Source organism: Amblyomma americanum, chromosome 10 (assembly GCF_052857255.1).
Source record: "Amblyomma americanum isolate KBUSLIRL-KWMA chromosome 10, ASM5285725v1, whole genome shotgun sequence".
NCBI classification, from domain to species: Eukaryota; Metazoa; Arthropoda; class Arachnida; order Ixodida; family Ixodidae; genus Amblyomma; species Amblyomma americanum.
In genome coordinates this window covers 83,870,072-83,888,643 of record NC_135506.1, presented here as the reverse complement: position 1 = coordinate 83,888,643, position 18,572 = coordinate 83,870,072, and the positions used below count along the sequence as shown (strand labels likewise).

Below are 18,572 nucleotides of genomic sequence, written 5' to 3'. Positions count from 1 at the left end.
CGCATTGTAGCGAAAGTCATATACCACGATATAGACTTCTGCTACTGCGGCACCTCTACCTCCCTTTCTTCTTTCACTCCCTCCTTTATTCCTTCCCTTCCAGGAGCTTGTCGAGTTGGTGATTCCCTTAAAGTCATACGGCAAAGGGTACATGGAAGCTGGAAGCCATTGCTCGATAAATTACAGAATAGCCAGTGAAGACGTTAAGTGATGGTATAAACATAAGACAGGTAGTTTATAAAAATTATATGCAAATTTGCAGCGACCAGTGTGTCTGGCAACACTTCTAGAAAACTGAACCTTAAGAAGTGTAGCGCTCGTTACCTGTATAAATTGCATGCTGTTAAACACTCGGGCTAATATATGATATATTTTAACGTACGAAGTTTTAAACAAATGTTTCGGTGGGGAACTAAATCGTGCGGTCTAAAATATATTAATAGATTTGTAGTCGGTTCATGATTCATTATAGAAATAATAAATTTAATTAGTAAAACATATTAAATGTGTCTGAGAAGGAAAAGAGAGTAAGAGGTTTAAAAGAAGTGTGTAGACGTTAAGAGTGAACACTTTAAGTGTGGCGTGTACTGGCAATTCTTAATCTCAGCTTGCACGCCCTCAAGCAGTCATATAGCACCACAGGTGCACACCACGCACGCGGTTTGGTGGCGCATGGGGCGGTTGCGTTCAAAGCAACGCCCACGGTCCTCTGCTCCTCATTTGGGGGCCGGAGCAGCAGTTGCTCCCCAGGGCGCTGTTCCGAGCCGGTGGGTCTGTCGGTGTGCACGACGAAGGCGCCCGTGGGCCCGGCTGTGACCCCGTCGCTGGACGACCGCTTCGTGGCGATGTTGGCGTACGATCAAACCCCGCGCCACGAGCCGGTTCTTGTACTCGCGCGCGAACTGTGGGTCAGCCGGACGCCACCTCGACGCATGTGCCTTCATCACCTCCAGTTTCTGCGGGATCCACCGACATCATCCGTTTATCTCGCAAACCGGAAATACCCAGTCCGAAACGGTGAAATAAAACATCCACAATAATGAATGAATTGAAAACATTGAATACAACTGCGTTTAATTCTGCTTTTATTTCGACTGGATGTTTTTTATTGAAGAGAGTCACAGTGGCGCGCTGTAGAAAACATCGCTCTATAAAATGGCGACGGAAAGTTCTTCACTTCACATTGTGATGTCAAGCATATCGCGTGCAATAAAACCTGCACAAATGTCAATATTTTAAAGCGTGAGCTCTACACCTCGGGGTGCAGCTAGCTTCCGATTTTGATGTGGATGAGACAATAACCTTCAATGCCTCACAAGCTCAAACCAAACTTAACTGTGTGGTGGTATGCCCCAAGCTATGGCAGTAAGACCACGTGACCAATATATCTATGAAATCGGGTATCTAACCATGACCATTGATTTGACCTTGACATTCGATATGAGATCGTGGAGACCATGCCTAACAGCGCTTTCGCTAGTATTACTAGGTTCAAGCCACGTTGCGCCCCAGCCATTTTTTTTATTAGGCGCGTGATGACGAGAGATTTCTAGAACATTGCTGAAAATTGCATTTCTGGTCGCAGTTATGAAAGTCAAGTGAAGACGCGGGATGCTAAAAATGCAGAACGCTTAATTAAAGGATTCCACTTTAAATAACAGGTACCTCTACAACATACAATAGAAATTTTCAACGGGCTTATACTTACATTATAAAAAATTGCTGCTCGTGCATCACATGTCTCGAATACACGTGTACAGTTTTATAGTTTTTAGGCGTTCCGAGAACCGCCAGATCAGCTCATTTTAAATTTGCACAATGTATACTTTTTATGAAAAATGAACTATCAGATTCCTTCAGGGCAGCGTCTTCTAACAGCATTGTGGAGGTTTCCATCTTGTACTCAAAATTTTCATTTCCTGGCCATTACTGAGCTGTTTTGAAACAGAGTGCGTTCAAAAATAAGACAGGGTCTGTTCAAAAATTCGTACCCCTACGTTGGTCGTCCTGCCCACCCAGTTTGCAGCTCTTACAACATTGCCAGCTCTGTAGTGACAACAGAGGCAGCTCAGAACTACAAAACTTTGAATACCTTATGAAAGCGCAGTCGTACTAAGGTTATCTGTCGTTAAGATTATTGTGCGTGCAAAAATGCTATAACTGCTTGTGGACATAAGAATCGACTGGCATAGCGAACTACACCGAGATAGTAATGGTGATCTGTCACTTCAACGCATCTGTTGGAAGAAATTTTCTTTTGCATTTCCAATTGCATGGATGTTAGTTTTGCCGTGCTGCATTCTTTTCTTTAGCGGTGGACCGCATAGGAGTGGTGTTAAATACGCAATTTTTCTGTGCCTTTTTATTTATTTATTTATTTTTGTCACTGGACTAAATTAATGCTCTGTCATGTTTTCTTTGTATTGACATGTAATGTTTATATATATGCACAGTTCTGTTGCCTGTCGGGCTCTGCCGCTCAAGCCCTATGAGGTTTAGGCGTGCCGGCAGTTTGTGCATTTTGTTTATATTTGGCGCAAGAACGTTATTATTAACATTATTATCATTATCATTTTGTACAAAGGCCTAAAAGTTTCGCCCGTGAACGCGTCCTATGACAGAGTCCCTTCATTCCGCAGGCACTGGCTACGACATGCGCCGAGTAGTTGAACACAACTATAGAAAGAGATTCTGCTCCATGGGGCCACAGGCGCTCTTACCACTGAAAATATTGCGGGAATATTCCAGCAGGCTGCCTTATTTACCACAACACAGTAACTATAATTCAGCCTCTTTTAATCGAATTCTGACCAGGATATTGAAAGATAAGGTTCTAATTTGAAAGAAAGTTTTATCCCGGATTCTATTGTCTCGGTAGGATGAATAAAGCTGCATGGACTCATTAACTAGCCAGCTGGCTATCAAAAATTTTCATTGCCTTTCGCAATTCCTCTCCACATAATAATCGGTGAATTTTAACAAGACAGTAGTAAAGTGATATCACTGTCCCGATTTCCTGAAATACGAATCTCGTTCTCATGGCCGAGCAAGCAATCAAGGGTCTCCGAGCGGAGGAGATCTAAACCGGCTGTGCGCAACACGACCTTGCTGCCGCAATCTTAAGCACACGTGGATTGATTGGAATGTGTGCCAAACGCCCTTTACAGCTTTAAACTAAAAAAAAAGAATTCGTTTGTATTTCGTTTGTATACTATTCGCTGAATAAATTTCAATATTGTGTAAACAAAAAGTGAGCTGTGAAGCCCTGGAATCATTGGCAATTTAGGAACCAGCCGCCGATAATAGGGAGAGTGGCGATTGACAAAAACGTTTTGCGCCTCGGAAATTGGCAACAGGGAGTCACTCCTGCAATGTCTATGTATTAATCAGGTATACTTCCGAAATCACCAAGAACTAAGAACGCGCACTCTTGCCAGAGTAATAAGCTTCCAGCGGCTTTCGGCAACGCTTTCCTATGATCTTGATCTCAGCGACAAGAGAACTATAGTAGTGACGCTGGTCGGCTGTTCTGAGCCGATAGCGTCTGTCGCCTTTCAGACGAGAATGTTTTTCTTCACTAGCTCACAATAAAATTGGACTGAAAGAAATTGTTCCTAAATTTCTGTCGCACGAATGCAGGAGTTCGAACTGAAGAAAACAGAAGGGAATGGTCACAAACAATATCTCAGACTTCTAAGAGATGTTTGTGTTGATACAACACCTGAATAAATGGAACACCGGTTGGTAAGCATTCGTGGCATTGATCGACTTTGTGTTCCAACTTGTGATTCAGCTGCGTTCTCCCTAGTAACACTAAAGGCCTAGACGAGTCATGCATGCCGGTTTGCAGCTGTAAGGTATTTTCTGAAATTCTCTAGCTGCTATGTCGTGTAGCTAGAATAACCTTAGCCAAAAAAGGCCTAGGGAGAATGTTTACTACATTCGAATCAGTGCGAAAGCACGGATTTTTGATACGTATAGAAGCCGACGATGAGCGGGCAGTGCCGCGGGACAGAGAGCTTGTGCTAGGTGAACAGACAGCGCGAAAAAGATGATTTTAATGCGAAAGCCTTTCTAGGCTATGTCGGCAGGGTCGTATCACCAAAACGTGTCCGCGCCGACTGCGACGTTCACAGAAGAGGTATTATAAAACGAATGGTTGTGCTCGATAGAGGTCAATGTGAGGATGCTGCGCAAGAAAAGTTGATTTGAATAGGATGATTAGTTATTTAATTAGAGCCAATAATGCAAAAACCACGCAGTAGCGCAGCGTCGATATAGTAAGTGGATGGTAAAACAGCCGTGGACGGCAATTTAGCGCAAAAATAGGCAAGGAAGTGAACATGAAGTTTGAAATGAGATTAAATGTTTTCGGTTTGTGATAATTAATCGAACGAAAAGTCTGATTTGCATATTATAATTAGTTAATTACTTACAAAATGTCAAGGACGGTTGAATAGGCTGGACGGATATATAGTAAGTGTATGGAAAGCAACCATGGCGCCAAATTTGAAGGCCAAAAACGAATGATTTATATGAAAAGAGGAGATTGCCCGCTAGGGGGCCAACGGCGACGCATGTGCTTCGTTTTGGCTCCGCGTTCGAGCACCTGCTGCAAACGAAAACACCAGGATACGTCGACGCCGACACACGGACAAGAAGCGTGAGTGTATAAGGCACCTTTCAAGACTTCTTTTAAGCAAATCGGAGCTCGGGCGACCGAGCTCCGACGGTCTCAAGCCAGCGTCGCCCCGGCGCCCTAACTTACCCGAACGCCAGGCCTAGCGCGGCGCGAACGCCTCGGCGGCAGTCATGGAGTACGCCGTAGTTGGAACTAACGCCTCCCCAGTCGAATTCAATACGATCGATTGGAAAACGACTGTTTCCTACCGCAATAAGAACCCCAAAGCTGAGTCGTCAACAGCTCAGAAGCCAAATAAGCAGACCGAGAAGCCGCAGGCGCAACCTCTCCCTCCACTGCATCCTAAGAAACCGCTTCCTAGACTCCCGGAGGAGGACTATAAAATCATAAACAGACCAACGGGTGGCGTCGACTTCACGCGCTACACCGAGAAGTCTATCAGGCACGCGATCGCGACAGCGAACGGCATCACCGCGACCGAGGCTGATCAAGACCAATCTCGAACAAATTCTGCAAAAAATGTTTTCACCATATCGACGCCGGTGTAGGCAAACGCACTACGCTACGTCGCAGTCAAGCAAATCAAGTTAGAAGGCAAAGACATCGTCATGACGTCGTACATCGCCCCTCCGGACAGGGCCCTGCAAGGCATCATCTATCGGGCTTACGATGGCGAATTTCCCCGAGAAATGATGACATAATTGCGCAAAAGAAACCCCGACATCATACAAGCACGAACCATGGGAAGAACATCGAAGTCCCTTCTGCTCCACTTCGACGCGGACGAACTACCAGATAGCATCGTCTACCTCGGAGTCCTGTACCCAGTCTACCCCTTCAATCCGAGAGTATAGGCGTGCACGAACTACAGAAGAGTCGGACACAGAAGAGACGTATGTCCGGAGCCACCGCAACAACGGTGCCCGTACTGCGGCAACCAGCACCTAAAGGAAGAAATCAGCGACCCAGTTTGCATTGTCTGCGGAGGAGGGCACCGCACAGGCGATAAAAGTTGCAAGAAACGATTTCAACGACCCCAAACGAAAACATCGGAGCACCAGTCAAGATCCAAATCCCGGACCTGCGACGACCCACCATCCACCCGAAGGAAGGACCGCTCGAGCTCCTTCCAGTCCTTGGACAGCGGACGCAGCAGCAGTCGCAGCGGAGGTGGCAACGGCACCAGCAGCCGGACTCAGAGTCCCGGACCGAAACAGGTGAGCTGGGCGGAGTGGCCTCCCACGGAAAGGGGACGGAGCTGCAGTCATTACAGTCTAAACTCGATCAGGCACTCCACCACATTCGAATGCTCACGGACCGCATTAAACACTTGGAACAGGAAAATAATAAACTAAAAGCCCCTGAAAAATCTAAGGACCCTCTTCCAAAACCACTCCCAATGCCGGAGGTCATAGAAATGGAAACTACTGTGGCCGCATCAGTCGAAACAACAGTAAGCATAGTAAGCAAGGAAGAAACACCTCGCAAAAAACAAGCAGTAGCTGACGTAAGAAATACCTCACTGGAAGATAGAGTCCCAAAACTCGAAAAAAAGTGGAAGAGCACAGCCAGAAACTCGATAATCTAACGCAAAGAGTTGACAATTTAACACAAAGCCTCGAACAACACATACAGGATGTAAATCACAAGTTTGGAGTACTCGACACCGTTTTACAGGAAATTTTACATCGCCTTCCCCCGTCAGCTCAAGGGGCGCCAATCGATCAATCCCAGCAAAATGGCCAATCCTAAAACCACAACAATTTGGCAGCGGAACTGCAGGTCTATGCGCAACAAAAAAGCACATCTGCAGTTACACATCCAATCACAATCCGAAAAACCTGACGTAATTGCGATCCAAGAACCCAGAATGTCTCGACTAAAACTGCCAGGGTACCGGGCAGTTCTGCCATGTCACATCGCAGAACAGCCATTAACCACTACAATGGTACATAGAAACCTTACCGTGGTTAACCACGAGATTGCAGACGTAGAGCTCGATTGTATATTAATCGAAATTCTACCTAGCAAAAGAAACTCCTCTTCTCTGTTCATACTTAACGCATACAGCCACCCCAGGGCACAGGCTGTACCAGCGAAAGCCGCTATACTCAAAGCCCTACAAATTGCAGGCCAAAACCCAATCCTCATTGTGGGCGACTTCAACGCTCAACACGCGCAATGGGGACACGCAACAATATCCAGGAAAGGCCCGGCCCTAATGGATTTTATCCAGCAAAGAGGGCTAACCCAATATACGGACCCCATGCAGCTTACCAGGATAGGCAACAGCGTGAACAGGGACACGTGTCCAGACCTCACGATGGGCAAAAATCTCCCAGACTTAAGCTGGAGCAACACCAGAAAAAATCTAGGAAGTGACCATTATATCATAATGTCAAAAATCGTCATTGGCAATGCCAAACCTCAACCCAGAAAAAACAGAATCACTGACTGGAACAAATTTAGGACGATGCGTGACCAAAATCAGGAACCGATCGCAGACCTAGCACAGTGGACACAAACCCTCCTATCAGACGTGGGAAAGGCCACTAAAGACGTAGTGCATGACCTAGGTGTATGAATGACAGCCGCCTCACACACATGTGGGAGGCAAGACAAAGCCTAGAAAAAAGATGGCTTAAGCAAAAATACAACAAAAAGCTTAGAAATAGGATAGTCACACTCACGGAAGATATTCAACACCACTCCGCAGAACTCGCGAGACAGCGGTGAAACCATATCTGCGAAAATATAAATGGCAATCTAAGCACGAGAGAGACGTAGAATCTTCTGCGGCATCTCCTTGATCCGGAATCGAACAAAGCTACAACTCAAAAGGAAATCACCAAAATTCGAAATACAGACCCAGGCACGGATCAAGATATTATAAACACGCTCCAGCAGAAATACTTCTGCACAACCCGAGAGACGCAGTCCCTACCCGATTATAAAGGACAAACTAACCCCATCCTGGACGCTGAGATAACAATGGCGGAAATAAGAGCAGCCCTCCTTAAGATACGCACGACATCAGTTCCAGGAGAGGACTGCATTAACAATACGACACTCAGAAACCAAGACGACGCTTCCATCACAGCCCTCACGGACTTTGCGAACGGATGTTGGAGGGAAGGAAAACTCCCAACGTCTTGGAAACACGCCATCGTTAAATTCATACCAAAACCGGGCAAAAAGCTCGGGCTCAAAAATCTCAGACCTATATCGCTTACTTCTTGCTTAGGAAAAATGATTGAGCACGTCATACTCGACAGACTGCAGTCTCACATGCACAAAGAGAATTTATATCCAAACACTATGGTCGGCTTTAGACCATATTTATCAACACAGGATACGATGCTCAGACTAGCAACTGAGGTCCTATCTCAGGAGCAAGAAAGGAGCACAAGGGCAATCCTAGCTCTAGATTTAACCAAAGCATTTGATAACGTCAAACACAAAGCAATCCTAGATTCTCTTTCACCGTTGAATGTAGGCGAAAAAACGTTTAACTACATCAAGGACTGTCTCTCCGATAGAACGGCTAAAATTCAAATTGGCACAATCAAATCCGACACCTTCACTTTATGAGACAGAGGAACGCCGCAAGGATTGGTCCTCTCCCCCTTCTTATTCAATATAACCCTCATCAAAATGGCACGCGAACTCGCCAAAATTCCAGACCTAGAACACTCCTTGTACGCGGACGATATCACCCTTTGGACCACCAAAGGGAGTATCGGTACGATACAAGATACGCTACAACAAGCGGCAGATGTAGTAGTTGAAGAGGCACAAGCCGCGGGACTCGCGTGTTCCCCCCAAAAATCTGAACTCCTCATCCTACACCCAAAGCGTCAAAAAAAAAAATAAAGCGCCTGAGATCAAAATATACGCGGAAGGGGCAGCCATTTCAGAAGTGGAAACACTAAGGCTCTTGGGAATGCTGATGCAGTCAAACCGAAAAAACGACACACTAATTAAGAAGCTCAGAAACACCGTCAACCAAATCTCGTTCCTCATCAGACGCATCGCGAATAGGCGAGGAGGAGTTAAAGAAGCCGAGACCAGGAAACTAATCCAGGCCTTCATTCTTAGCAGAGTCATCTACTCCACACCATACGTCACCCTCACTGTCAGAGAAAGGGACGAAGTGGATTCTCTAATTCGACAATCCTACAAAATTGCGCTGAACCTCCCTCGTCATGACCCAAATGAAAAACTAATACAGTTAGGAATTCATAACACCTTAGCGGAAATGATGGAAGCACACCTCACCGCACAATACGAAAGACTATCAGGCACTGAAACGGGACGTTTCATCCTAAAGAAGGCAGGAATACAATATGAACGAATCCGTGCACACACCTTGCCAATTCCAAGACCCGTGCACGAACACTCAATAGTTCATCCTCTGCCCAAAAACATGCATCCACACTGTGATACAGACAGAAAAAAGGCTAGGGCACAAAAACTTCACGAAATATTTTCAGTTCAGAAAGACACGGCGCATGTGGACGTGGCAGAACATGCGGACAGATAAGCCTTTTTCCTGGCAGTTGTCGATCATCGAGGTTCTCCCGTCGTATCGGCGACAATCGATAAAACAAAATTTCCGGAGGAGGCCGAAGAAGCTGCCATATCTTTAGCAATTACCTCCAGCACTGCCAAATACATCATCACCGACTCTAAAACCGCAATTCGAAATTTTTGCAAAGGAAAGGCCCACTCAGCAGCCATCAATATATTACAAAAAATCTCCAATACCCGCCAGATCACATTGATCTGGGTCCCCGCCCATTCGGGCCATCCTGGAAACGAGGCGGCGCTCCAATTTGACCGAGGATTCGTAGTTAACCGGGAGGTGCGTTACCCAGAGCTCAGGTCGGCCAAGGAGCGAATGACGACCTACAACGAAATTACGACCCACTTCAAGAAAGAAAGACAAATCTTCCCAGACCCACATAGATCTCTAAGTAAAACACAACAAGTCAGTTGGCGGCAGCTCCAAACAAACACTTTCTTTAATCTGTACATGCACTCCATATGGTTCCCAGAGCAGTTCAGCCCCATCTGTTCTCTCTGTGGGCTCCATAAGGCAGACACACCCCACATGCTATACTCATGTCCTCAAGACAAGCCGACGAACAGTATGTAGCTCTCTACCCAATCGCAGTGTGAGGCCGCGCGGCTCAGCTCGGACCCAGAGGTTCAACTCCGAGTCACGGAGCGGGCCGAAGAGGTCGCCGAGCGACATCGTCGGTCGGCCACCTAGCGTCCGACCTAGAAGAGGTGCCACCGCGGGGAGGGGAACGTCACCCCAACCCGCGCCAAAGACCTTTTCTTTAATAAAGTTTAACTCCTCCTCGTATGAAAAGAGGGTACAATCAGGGTAAACCTGGTTAAGTTAAGGTGAGTAATTAAGGAAATGGAAAAATATGAAGAATAAAATGGACGGGAAAGCATCCATGGCGCCAAATTTGAAAGGTGACGGGTGTCGAGGAGGCGTCAACGGTTTCGCATTCATCTAATGCAGATAGCCACAGTGATATCTAATTTTTTCTCGGGGATGGCATCTATCGGATTAGTGCTTACCCATTAATACGTCTGCGTGAATAGCACAAAAAATACAAACCTGATGAAAGGTTGAAATGGTGTCTAGGGCAGATATGTAAAAATTTTCAATTTTTACTCTGTACTTCGACGCATGTGCATTCGAACTATGCTATTAAAAATTTACATTCCTAGACACAAAAAAAATAAACCTGCCACTGGCCGCAACTGCACTGAGCTAGATAGAAGGGAGGGAGGAAAATGCAAAGATTAAAAACCAGGTAATAAAGAAAATAACTACAAAATTAAGAGAAAATCGCAAAAAAATTCAGGTCACTTTGTTGACCTAAAGTGCGGTGAGGCGAAAGCCTTTAGCACAGTGTCGTTCCTTGTGTCACTGATGTGTGGTTAAGATGTTAATTAAGTACACAATTGTTTGCGACTCTTAAAACCTAGAGATACTGGAGGGCGTGTGGGAGTCAAGCGACTGATTGGACGTCTTTCTGCAAACACTCTCCAGGGTCCTAGACAAGGAGAACTAAATGTGCGTTGGCATAAAGTAGCGTAGTCGTTAGCACGCTCGGCTGTTGAACGGAAGGATGGTGGTTGCAATCCCATCGTGCAGAAAGATTTTTTTTTCTCATCGAGTTGCTGAAGAGCGTAACGGACGGACAGGATCGCGAGCATGAGCCATTAAAGGCTTTCGCCTTAACAGAAACAAATTCAAACGGAAAGCGGGAGCCAATGAAATACAAGAACCAACAAGTGTTTAAAAATAGTGCAAATATCAACACTCCGGTGTGCGCTATAGTACTAGAGTGGAACGAAAGCGTTAACTGCAATTAAAGGCAACTACATGTTGAGTTCTTGTTTCTTTGGTGCCCGTTTAGAGAAGCCAAATATCATTGTGCACATTCCACGAAACAGAAAAGCGATGTTTGAGTCAACGCGTTAAGAACAATCTAACATCCACCATGTACTCACGAAAGCGTTGGCTGCCAGAACGGTGTACGCATAGGAGGGCACGAATGTCAGTCCCACGAACGCCACAGCTTCTGCGATGATCCTGGCCGGCATTGAATACTCGTAGTCGCGGAACGTGGGACTCGGCTGGAACAGCAGGCCCACCAGCAGACAGATCTGCGCAGATCACGCCGTGGCCTCATGATGCCACAAAAACTTGCTCAGGTTCTACGCTAACATGCTTGACCTAATGCATTTTAATACTGTAACATTAGAGTCCACATTCCGCAAGAATTGCAGCTTGTGACACGAAATGCGCTGATCGGTTGAAAGAGGCCGCGTGACCTTGTTAGATGATCACAATCTGCCCACCCTGGCAGGTGGCAACTAGCCCACTGAGTTGAGAGGTCAGTTGACTTCCTTACATCCGGTCTTAAATGTGCGTTCGGCCTTGTAATATGCTCCAGGTGGGAGGGAACTATCAAAAAATGTTCTTAAGAAACTTGAAGGCATACAGAATTGCGCAGCATGTTTCGTTTTGAACTGTCGCGATCACGGCAACAGTGTAAGTAGGTTAAAAAGACAGCTTGACTGGGATTCCTTACAATTCCGTCGCGCCGTCTTCGGGATAACATTTTAGACGATATTTTAAATGAAAATATTGGCTTTGACCGGGACGGTTGCCTCAAAACCTCCAAAATACATTTAAAAAAGAAGCGACCATAGTCGCAAAATTAGAGAAATAGCTTGTCGAACTCCTTTGTTCAAGTCATCTTCCTTTGCACGCACAATAAGCGAATAGAACAGCCGTCCAAACAGAATAGTCATTTTGAGGAGTGACTTTCCAAATGCTTTTAAAACACACCTGCGAACCGTAAACGACCGGCAGTTAAAAAATTTGCACCATGTTTTGTTCGTCGAATGTTTTTGCATGCGGTGTTTCATATGACTCCTAAAATGCTTGTGTTAAAACTTTTACATGCATGTATCCATATCTCTATGCATATGAGGTGTTTCTTGCTTCAGTACTCCTTTGCAACATTGACTGTGTTGGTAAGTGCAGCAGTGCTTTTAAAGAACACTTTACTTTTAAGCCCCGCTACACCAATGTCCGACGGGCGGTTTGAAGGTATTGAAATAAATAAATAAACCTGCCCATTTCGTCGTGAACAATCTGCCCATTTGACTCGGAGGTTGGTTATTGATTTGAAGAGAGAGGTCGCGTGACCTGGTCGCCTCATCACAGCCTCCCACTGAAGAATCAAGAAAGGGAAGAAAAAAAGGAATGAAGAGAAGGCAGAACGCACCAAAACAGCATTGGTGTTGATCTATAGTGCTCTTGCATTCCACACTTCAGGCGTGCTAAGTGTCCCACATGTTTTTAATGGTTACTTTAATAGGATATGGCTATGAAACATCCATTCAATTATGTGGTTTTCTACCACAGAGTGCTCCATTGTGCTGTATCATTTTTTCCTATGTGCAAATGCTCGTTCAAGTACACGTTCTTTCCAGTTAGGCAACTCCCCCCCCCCTTTTCTCGTGAGGACCGCAATAGCCGTTACAGTAAATGAACAAATTGAATAAATCATATTAAATGCTGCAAATCCGGCTTTTAGATTTATTTACCAGCGCGGAAGCGCGTAATACTGGCACTGGCCCTACATGCAAGCTCCCACAACCTTGATGGGCTTCTGATGCCCACGTCCAGCGCTGTATTATACGTTGTGGGGATTTGATTTGGGGAGATAAGTACGTTCTCCCCATTCAATCGCGGCTGACACGGTTCAAAGACGCCTGGACCCCACCCCGTGATCGCGTACGCTACCGAGCGCTCGCCGACCACGGCGGGCCTTGCTCTGAGGGAACAAAGGAACGACACATTGGCTGACACAAACAGGCATTTATTGCTACAGAAACAATAACGCCAGCTAGCAACAAGGTATGCTAATGAATCGAGGACGTCTGACTCACCAGCAAGGTTCCGAGCGAATGTTCGCCCGCGCTAGGGCAAGGGATATATCCTCCGAAGGCCGGACGGGACGAGTACGGGAGCCTGTCTCCCCGTCGCTTCCTCCCCCTCCGGCGAAGAGCCGAGCCGCGAGCGACACGTCCGCCCGCGCCGACGATCCCAGCCGAAGCCCCCATGTCCCCTCTCCCGCGCGCGGGCTTTGGCAATCTCCCGCGCAGCGATGCTGGCGCCCTCTCTTGCCAGTTAATGTAACTGACAAGGGAATGCGCTCAGACTCGAGGTGAGACTGCCGCTGCATGGTGCCTCGCGGGAAAGCAAACTCAGGGGGCTCCAGGGCAGGTCCTCACATCCCCCCAACCTCAAATAGACCCACGCGTCTGAAAGTACATGCTATGGAGAAGTCTCCTGGTCTTCATGTCATTGAGGCACGTCATGCAGCGGAGGTCACGCCGACAGCGTACACGCAGACTTCCGAGGTATTCCGAAGGTGGCGTGAAGGTCTCCGCTGGGACGACTCGCACGGCCCGCGGACTACCGTGTCCGCAGGCCCGCGAATCGAAGGCCGGTGGGAAAACTGCAGGCCATGATTCTGCAGTAGTCGCCAGGGCAGCAGCAGCAGACGGAGGTGACTCCTGACGGGTCTCGCCACAGCTGCCCCGGATGGATGCGGCGAACAGGATACAGGCCGCTCCGTCGCAGCAGGTGGCAGCAGACGATGTGCACTGGACAGCAAGCCTGGGTGGCTCCACCGGATCTGCAAAATTGCCGAAACGTTCTCGGCGTGCCTTTAACGTAGGTCACGGGAGAGGAAACGGCATCCGCGAGAGCCTCGTGGGACAATGCCTAACTCGGTAGCAAAACGTGTCGGCGGCTGTGCAAACGCAAAGTTCGAGTGAACAAAGCCCTTTCTTGAGATGAACGAGACTGCTCAGATCGTGCGAGGTTACAAAAACAAATACGAGTGGGCAGCAAAGTGACCCCCTCTCAACGACACGGTCCGGTGATCGTGTCTCTTTTACGTGGTGCAGGCAGCTCCGAAAAGCCTCAGGCCTAACTACCCCTCCGACAATGACTGTGACCACGACAAAGACCCGAAACGGGTTATGTGCGCGCAGCCGCGAGGAGACGTCAGCTTTGTGGGTTGGTCCTACCCCGCTCACTGCAGAAATCAGCTTCTGAGCGGTCGACGCCCACCGTATCGGCGGTGTCGGAGCGCCCGGTGCCGAGCTGCAATACCAGCGAGCTCGTAGCGGCACCCGTGGCCCCAGGCCGCCCGGCTCCCAGAGTCGAAAAAGAGATAGTAGAGAAAATATATACAGAAACTCGGACCACCCACGCGGCTTCCGTACTCACTCGCTTCGGGCTCGGCGACTCCGCGGGCGCTAGGCCTCGCGCTCCCTCGATGCGGACCAAGTGATTCTCGCGAAGAATATCCAGGGAAAAAATGTGCTGAATATGTCGAAAAGTGCAAACATGCTGCAGCGCAATACACCTCGCACTCAAGAAAGCATGCCGCAGGCCCTAGCGATCAAAATTCACTCCAGGCCTAGCACTTGCCAAGTCCGGACAAAGAGCGTTCCTCGAACCGAACCGACAGTCGGTAAATGTTTCAAGAGCAGGCCCCACGTTGGTCTGCCAGATGTGGGGTTTGATTTGGGGAGATAAGTACGTTCTCCCCACTCAATCGCGGCTGACACGGTTCAAAGCCGCCCGGACCCCACCCCGTGATCGCGTACGCTACCAAGCGCTCACCGACCACGGCGGGCCTTGCTCTGAGGGAACAAAGGAACGACACATTGGCTGACACAAACAGGCATTTATTGCTACAGAAACAATAACGCCAGCTAGCAACAAGGTACACTAATGAATCGAGGACGTCCGACTCACCAGCAAGGTTCCGAGCGAGTGTTCGCCCGCGCTAGGGCAAGGGATATGTACTCCGAAGGCCGGACGGGACGAGTACGGGAGCCTGTCTCCCCGTCGCTTCCTCGCCCCGCCGGCGAAGAGCGGAGCCGCGAGCGACACGTCCGCCCGCGCCGACGATCCCCGCCGAAGCCCCCATACCCCCTCTCCCGCGGGCGGGCTTCGTCAGTCTCCCACGCGGCGATGCTGGCGCCCTCTCTTGCCAGTTAATTTAACTGACAAGGGAATGCGCTCAGCCTCGAGGTGAGACTGCCGCTGCACGGTGCCTCGCGGGAAAGCAAACTCAGGGGGCTGCAGGGCAGCTCCCCACAACGTCTTCTGTGTAGGTAATACCACTTATAGTCCTGGCCGAATCTGCAGCTTGGTCACTAAAGAATCGCATCCCTCGACAAAAATGTAATAAAAAAAACTGGCTGTTACTCTCAAACGAGAGGAAGGCACCCATAACGCTTCAGATACATCGCACCTGTCGCAAAGACCAGGGATATAAGTGGCGAGGTATGCAAATTGTATTTTTTCAGCACCGAATGCTTTTCGGCCAAAAAAAGAGAATCTCAATAGGTGCAATGTTCAAAACTGGAAGAAGGCACAGTGGTTCAGAGAAAAAAAGCGGGTTAATGACATCCTAGTCGAAACCAAGAGGAATAAATGGGCTTGGGCAGCGAATATAATGCGATGACACGAAAAATGATGGGCATTAATAGTAACGGAATGGATTCCAGAAGGCAAGCGTAGCAGAAGGTGGCATAAGGTTAGGTCGGCAGATCAGATTAAGTAGCCTGAGGAAAGAGGGTGACCCCCAGCTGGCAACGGAAAGAGTTGATTGGAGAGATATTCGAGAAACCTTTGCACTGCATTGAGCTTGGATGGGCTGATGATAGTAATGAAAAGCGTTGGTTCCACATTGCTTGATATTGCAGAGGTTGCACATGGTATATAAAAATGCGAAGAAAAATTTGGGATTCCTGCATATATTCGCTTTCTGTATGTAGATGACAGCAACATTGAACAACTAATGCGACGATGGTCGCGAAAGCACGTGATGAAAACAAATGTGGTTCCATTTCTGAAAACGTGTTTTTTCGGTGAGAACGGCAACTGGAACATTGACAGGTGAGTACGGTTTTGGTTCACCCGCGGAGTTTCACATTTTCCGTCGTCGTTAGGAAGGCAGCGCTTATTAGCTACTTAATTTCTTGTGTTAGAAAATGCTGTAAAGCATCCATAAACACAATGCGGTCTTTAAACACTATCAAAATTTAATCGAATGACGTTGAACGTACCCAGGCTATGAGGGACGTCGTAGTGGAGGGCTCTGGATAACTTTAACCATCTGGCTAACGTGCAGTGACATCGCACAGTACACCGGCTTTAGCATTTCGCCTCCATCGAAGTGCGACCGCCGCATTCGGGATCGAGCCCTCATCTTTCCTGACAAAAGCCGAGCGGCATAACCACTGAGCAACCGCGACGACCTTTCATCAAATTTTTTCAATCACGATCCGTTCAAAAGCAGATGAGCCAGACGTATCGACATGTAGAGGCATGTGGAAGGATACCGACTGATGTGTTTCGGCACACAAAGAAAAGTTGTGCAGATTTGGGCCGCTTTCATGCCAAAATATCCACGTTGATTAGGCGTACGGGCGGCAAAAACAATAGCAGAATGATACTCGTACCTTCACTGAATTTTGAAGGTGGGATTGTTCCCGTGACATCAAAGCAAAAGCATCAAACACACTCGAGAAATTTCTTCCCTTCCTGCACTGCAGGACAAATTGTTGCGTTCATTACGGCGAGCCGTATTATCGCCCAGTGTCATGTCAAAGGTTGGAAACGGGTATAGTTAATTGCGGCCTCGTGGATCCTTTCTTATTTCCCATGCTCCAATCAGAAGTGTCGCAGATAGCCAATGCGAATGTTCAACGGTGTGGAACAAGTGCCTATAATGGGTCTTAATTAAGTCAATTATGCTTACTGCAAGAACACCAACCGCGATACCGCAAATTGTGGAAGTTTTTCTTTTTGAGAGCATAATTTTCACCCGAATTTGAAGTGAAATTAGGAACGAAACGCAAGCCAAAAATGTAAGGCTCAATATGCGGGGTATTTTACACAAGCTGAACCAAGGATTAAGAAAAGTGGCGCACCGGAGCTGGGTGAAAACAACGACATGTGGTTTCCCGCTTTGTGGTACTCCTGCGAGTGAATGTTAAATTTCGTGTAAATAGGTATTTAGCGTAGATTATTAAAGAAAAATTTTCATAGTCACTTAAGCATCGCATGCAGTTCGTTAAATTTTAGATGGGGTTACGAAGCAATTAATCTAATATTTTTTGGCAACGTATGTTTTGAGTGGTTCTTTTTTCCAGCATTTGAAGGAAGCCCGCTAATTATGAAAAAAAACCTCATTAGGCCGCTCTTGCAGTGTCTTCCATTGTCGACTGGACGAGTCTAGCTATCCCAGTGTCCTATTGTAGCGCAGCGTGTCCTCAGCGAACGAAGCGTGCGCGCTAACGCCTCTGAGTGACTGGCCGACGCGGCTCTCAGCATAGTCTCGAAAGTGCGTCGGCACATTCTTTGTGAAAGCGGAAAGCGCGTACCGTGATCTGCGATAAGTGACATGCACGCCACCGACAACCGATTCGGACGGAGTTTCTACTCAGCCATTGCATATAAAAGCCAAAAAGGAAGTAAAAGCAGTAAAGTGGCGTATGTGAAGGTAGCCTTCGTTTTTATTCCGTCATTTTTATAACTTTGCAGCCCTTCGAAATGAGCGGCGGCCGCTCACTGAGGCATCGTCAGCGAGCACGTTTCGTTCGTTGAAAATACGGTTTAAAGCGCTCGAATATGGCAGCGCGTGAACGCAGTCACCTGTTTTCTTTTTTGAATATATCGCGGGCTTTCTTGAAATGTCGAGAAAAAGAACCACGTACGAGGTACAGTCGGCCGCAAAAGTTTGCGGGACCTGCGATGCGTGGCGGAGCTAAGCAAAATTGCACTGCTGCGCCATCTGCCGCCACAGAGCATGGTGTCGAGCCTCACTCACGAGTACTGCAGCCGCAGGCGTGCCGTGAGCCTCGACACCACGCTCTATGGCGCAGATGGTGCAGCAGTGCAGTTTTGCTTAGCTCCGCCACGCATTGCAGGTCCCGCAAACTTGCGGCAGATAGTACGCTGCTACAAAAAACTTGATCCATTCTCTCTGAACCTCCTAAAGTGAATATCAGAAAATTTCTGTTTAATGTATAATATTGTATTTGTCAAATTCATCAACTATTCAAGCGGAATTAAAAACGTAATCCGAGGAACGCCACACGACCGGACACAAAATGTCGTTAGTTTCACTTAGCTCCGGTACTCCACTTTTTAAAAATCCTTTGTTTAAGTTACGCGAAACAACTGGTATATTATATATGCATATTTAATGAGGAAAATCCTATCTCTTGCCGTCAGCAGCATTGGGGTGACGGACGACCACAGAACCTCCAGGATCCGGCCGGGCGTCTTTTCCAGCAT

General features: G+C 47.5%; 1 protein-coding gene across 1 annotated transcript; it reads right to left on the bottom strand.

Moving 5' to 3' along the window:
* Window positions 1-716: 716 nt before the first annotated feature.
* Window positions 717-18,572, bottom strand: LOC144108488 (uncharacterized). Its single transcript, XM_077641709.1, has 3 exons — window positions 18,504-18,572; window positions 11,180-11,335; window positions 717-956 (listed from the first exon to the last, which is right to left on the bottom strand). Exons 1-3 carry the CDS (start codon window positions 18,570-18,572, stop codon window positions 717-719), a joined length of 465 nt encoding a protein of 154 aa, XP_077497835.1.

Bases quoted from the DNA above. Each gene is read 5' to 3' on its own strand.
- LOC144108488 (XM_077641709.1), bottom strand. From the start codon at position 18,572: ATGCTGGAAAAGACGCCCGGCCGGATCCTGGAGGTTCTGTGGTCGTCC. The intron at 11,336-18,503 runs GCAAGAGATAGG...TGATCTGCGCAG, and splicing joins TCACCCCAATGCTGCTGACG to ATCTGTCTGCTGGTGGGCCT. The intron at 957-11,179 runs GTGAGTACATGG...TGGATCCCGCAG, and splicing joins TTCTGGCAGCCAACGCTTTC to AAACTGGAGGTGATGAAGGC.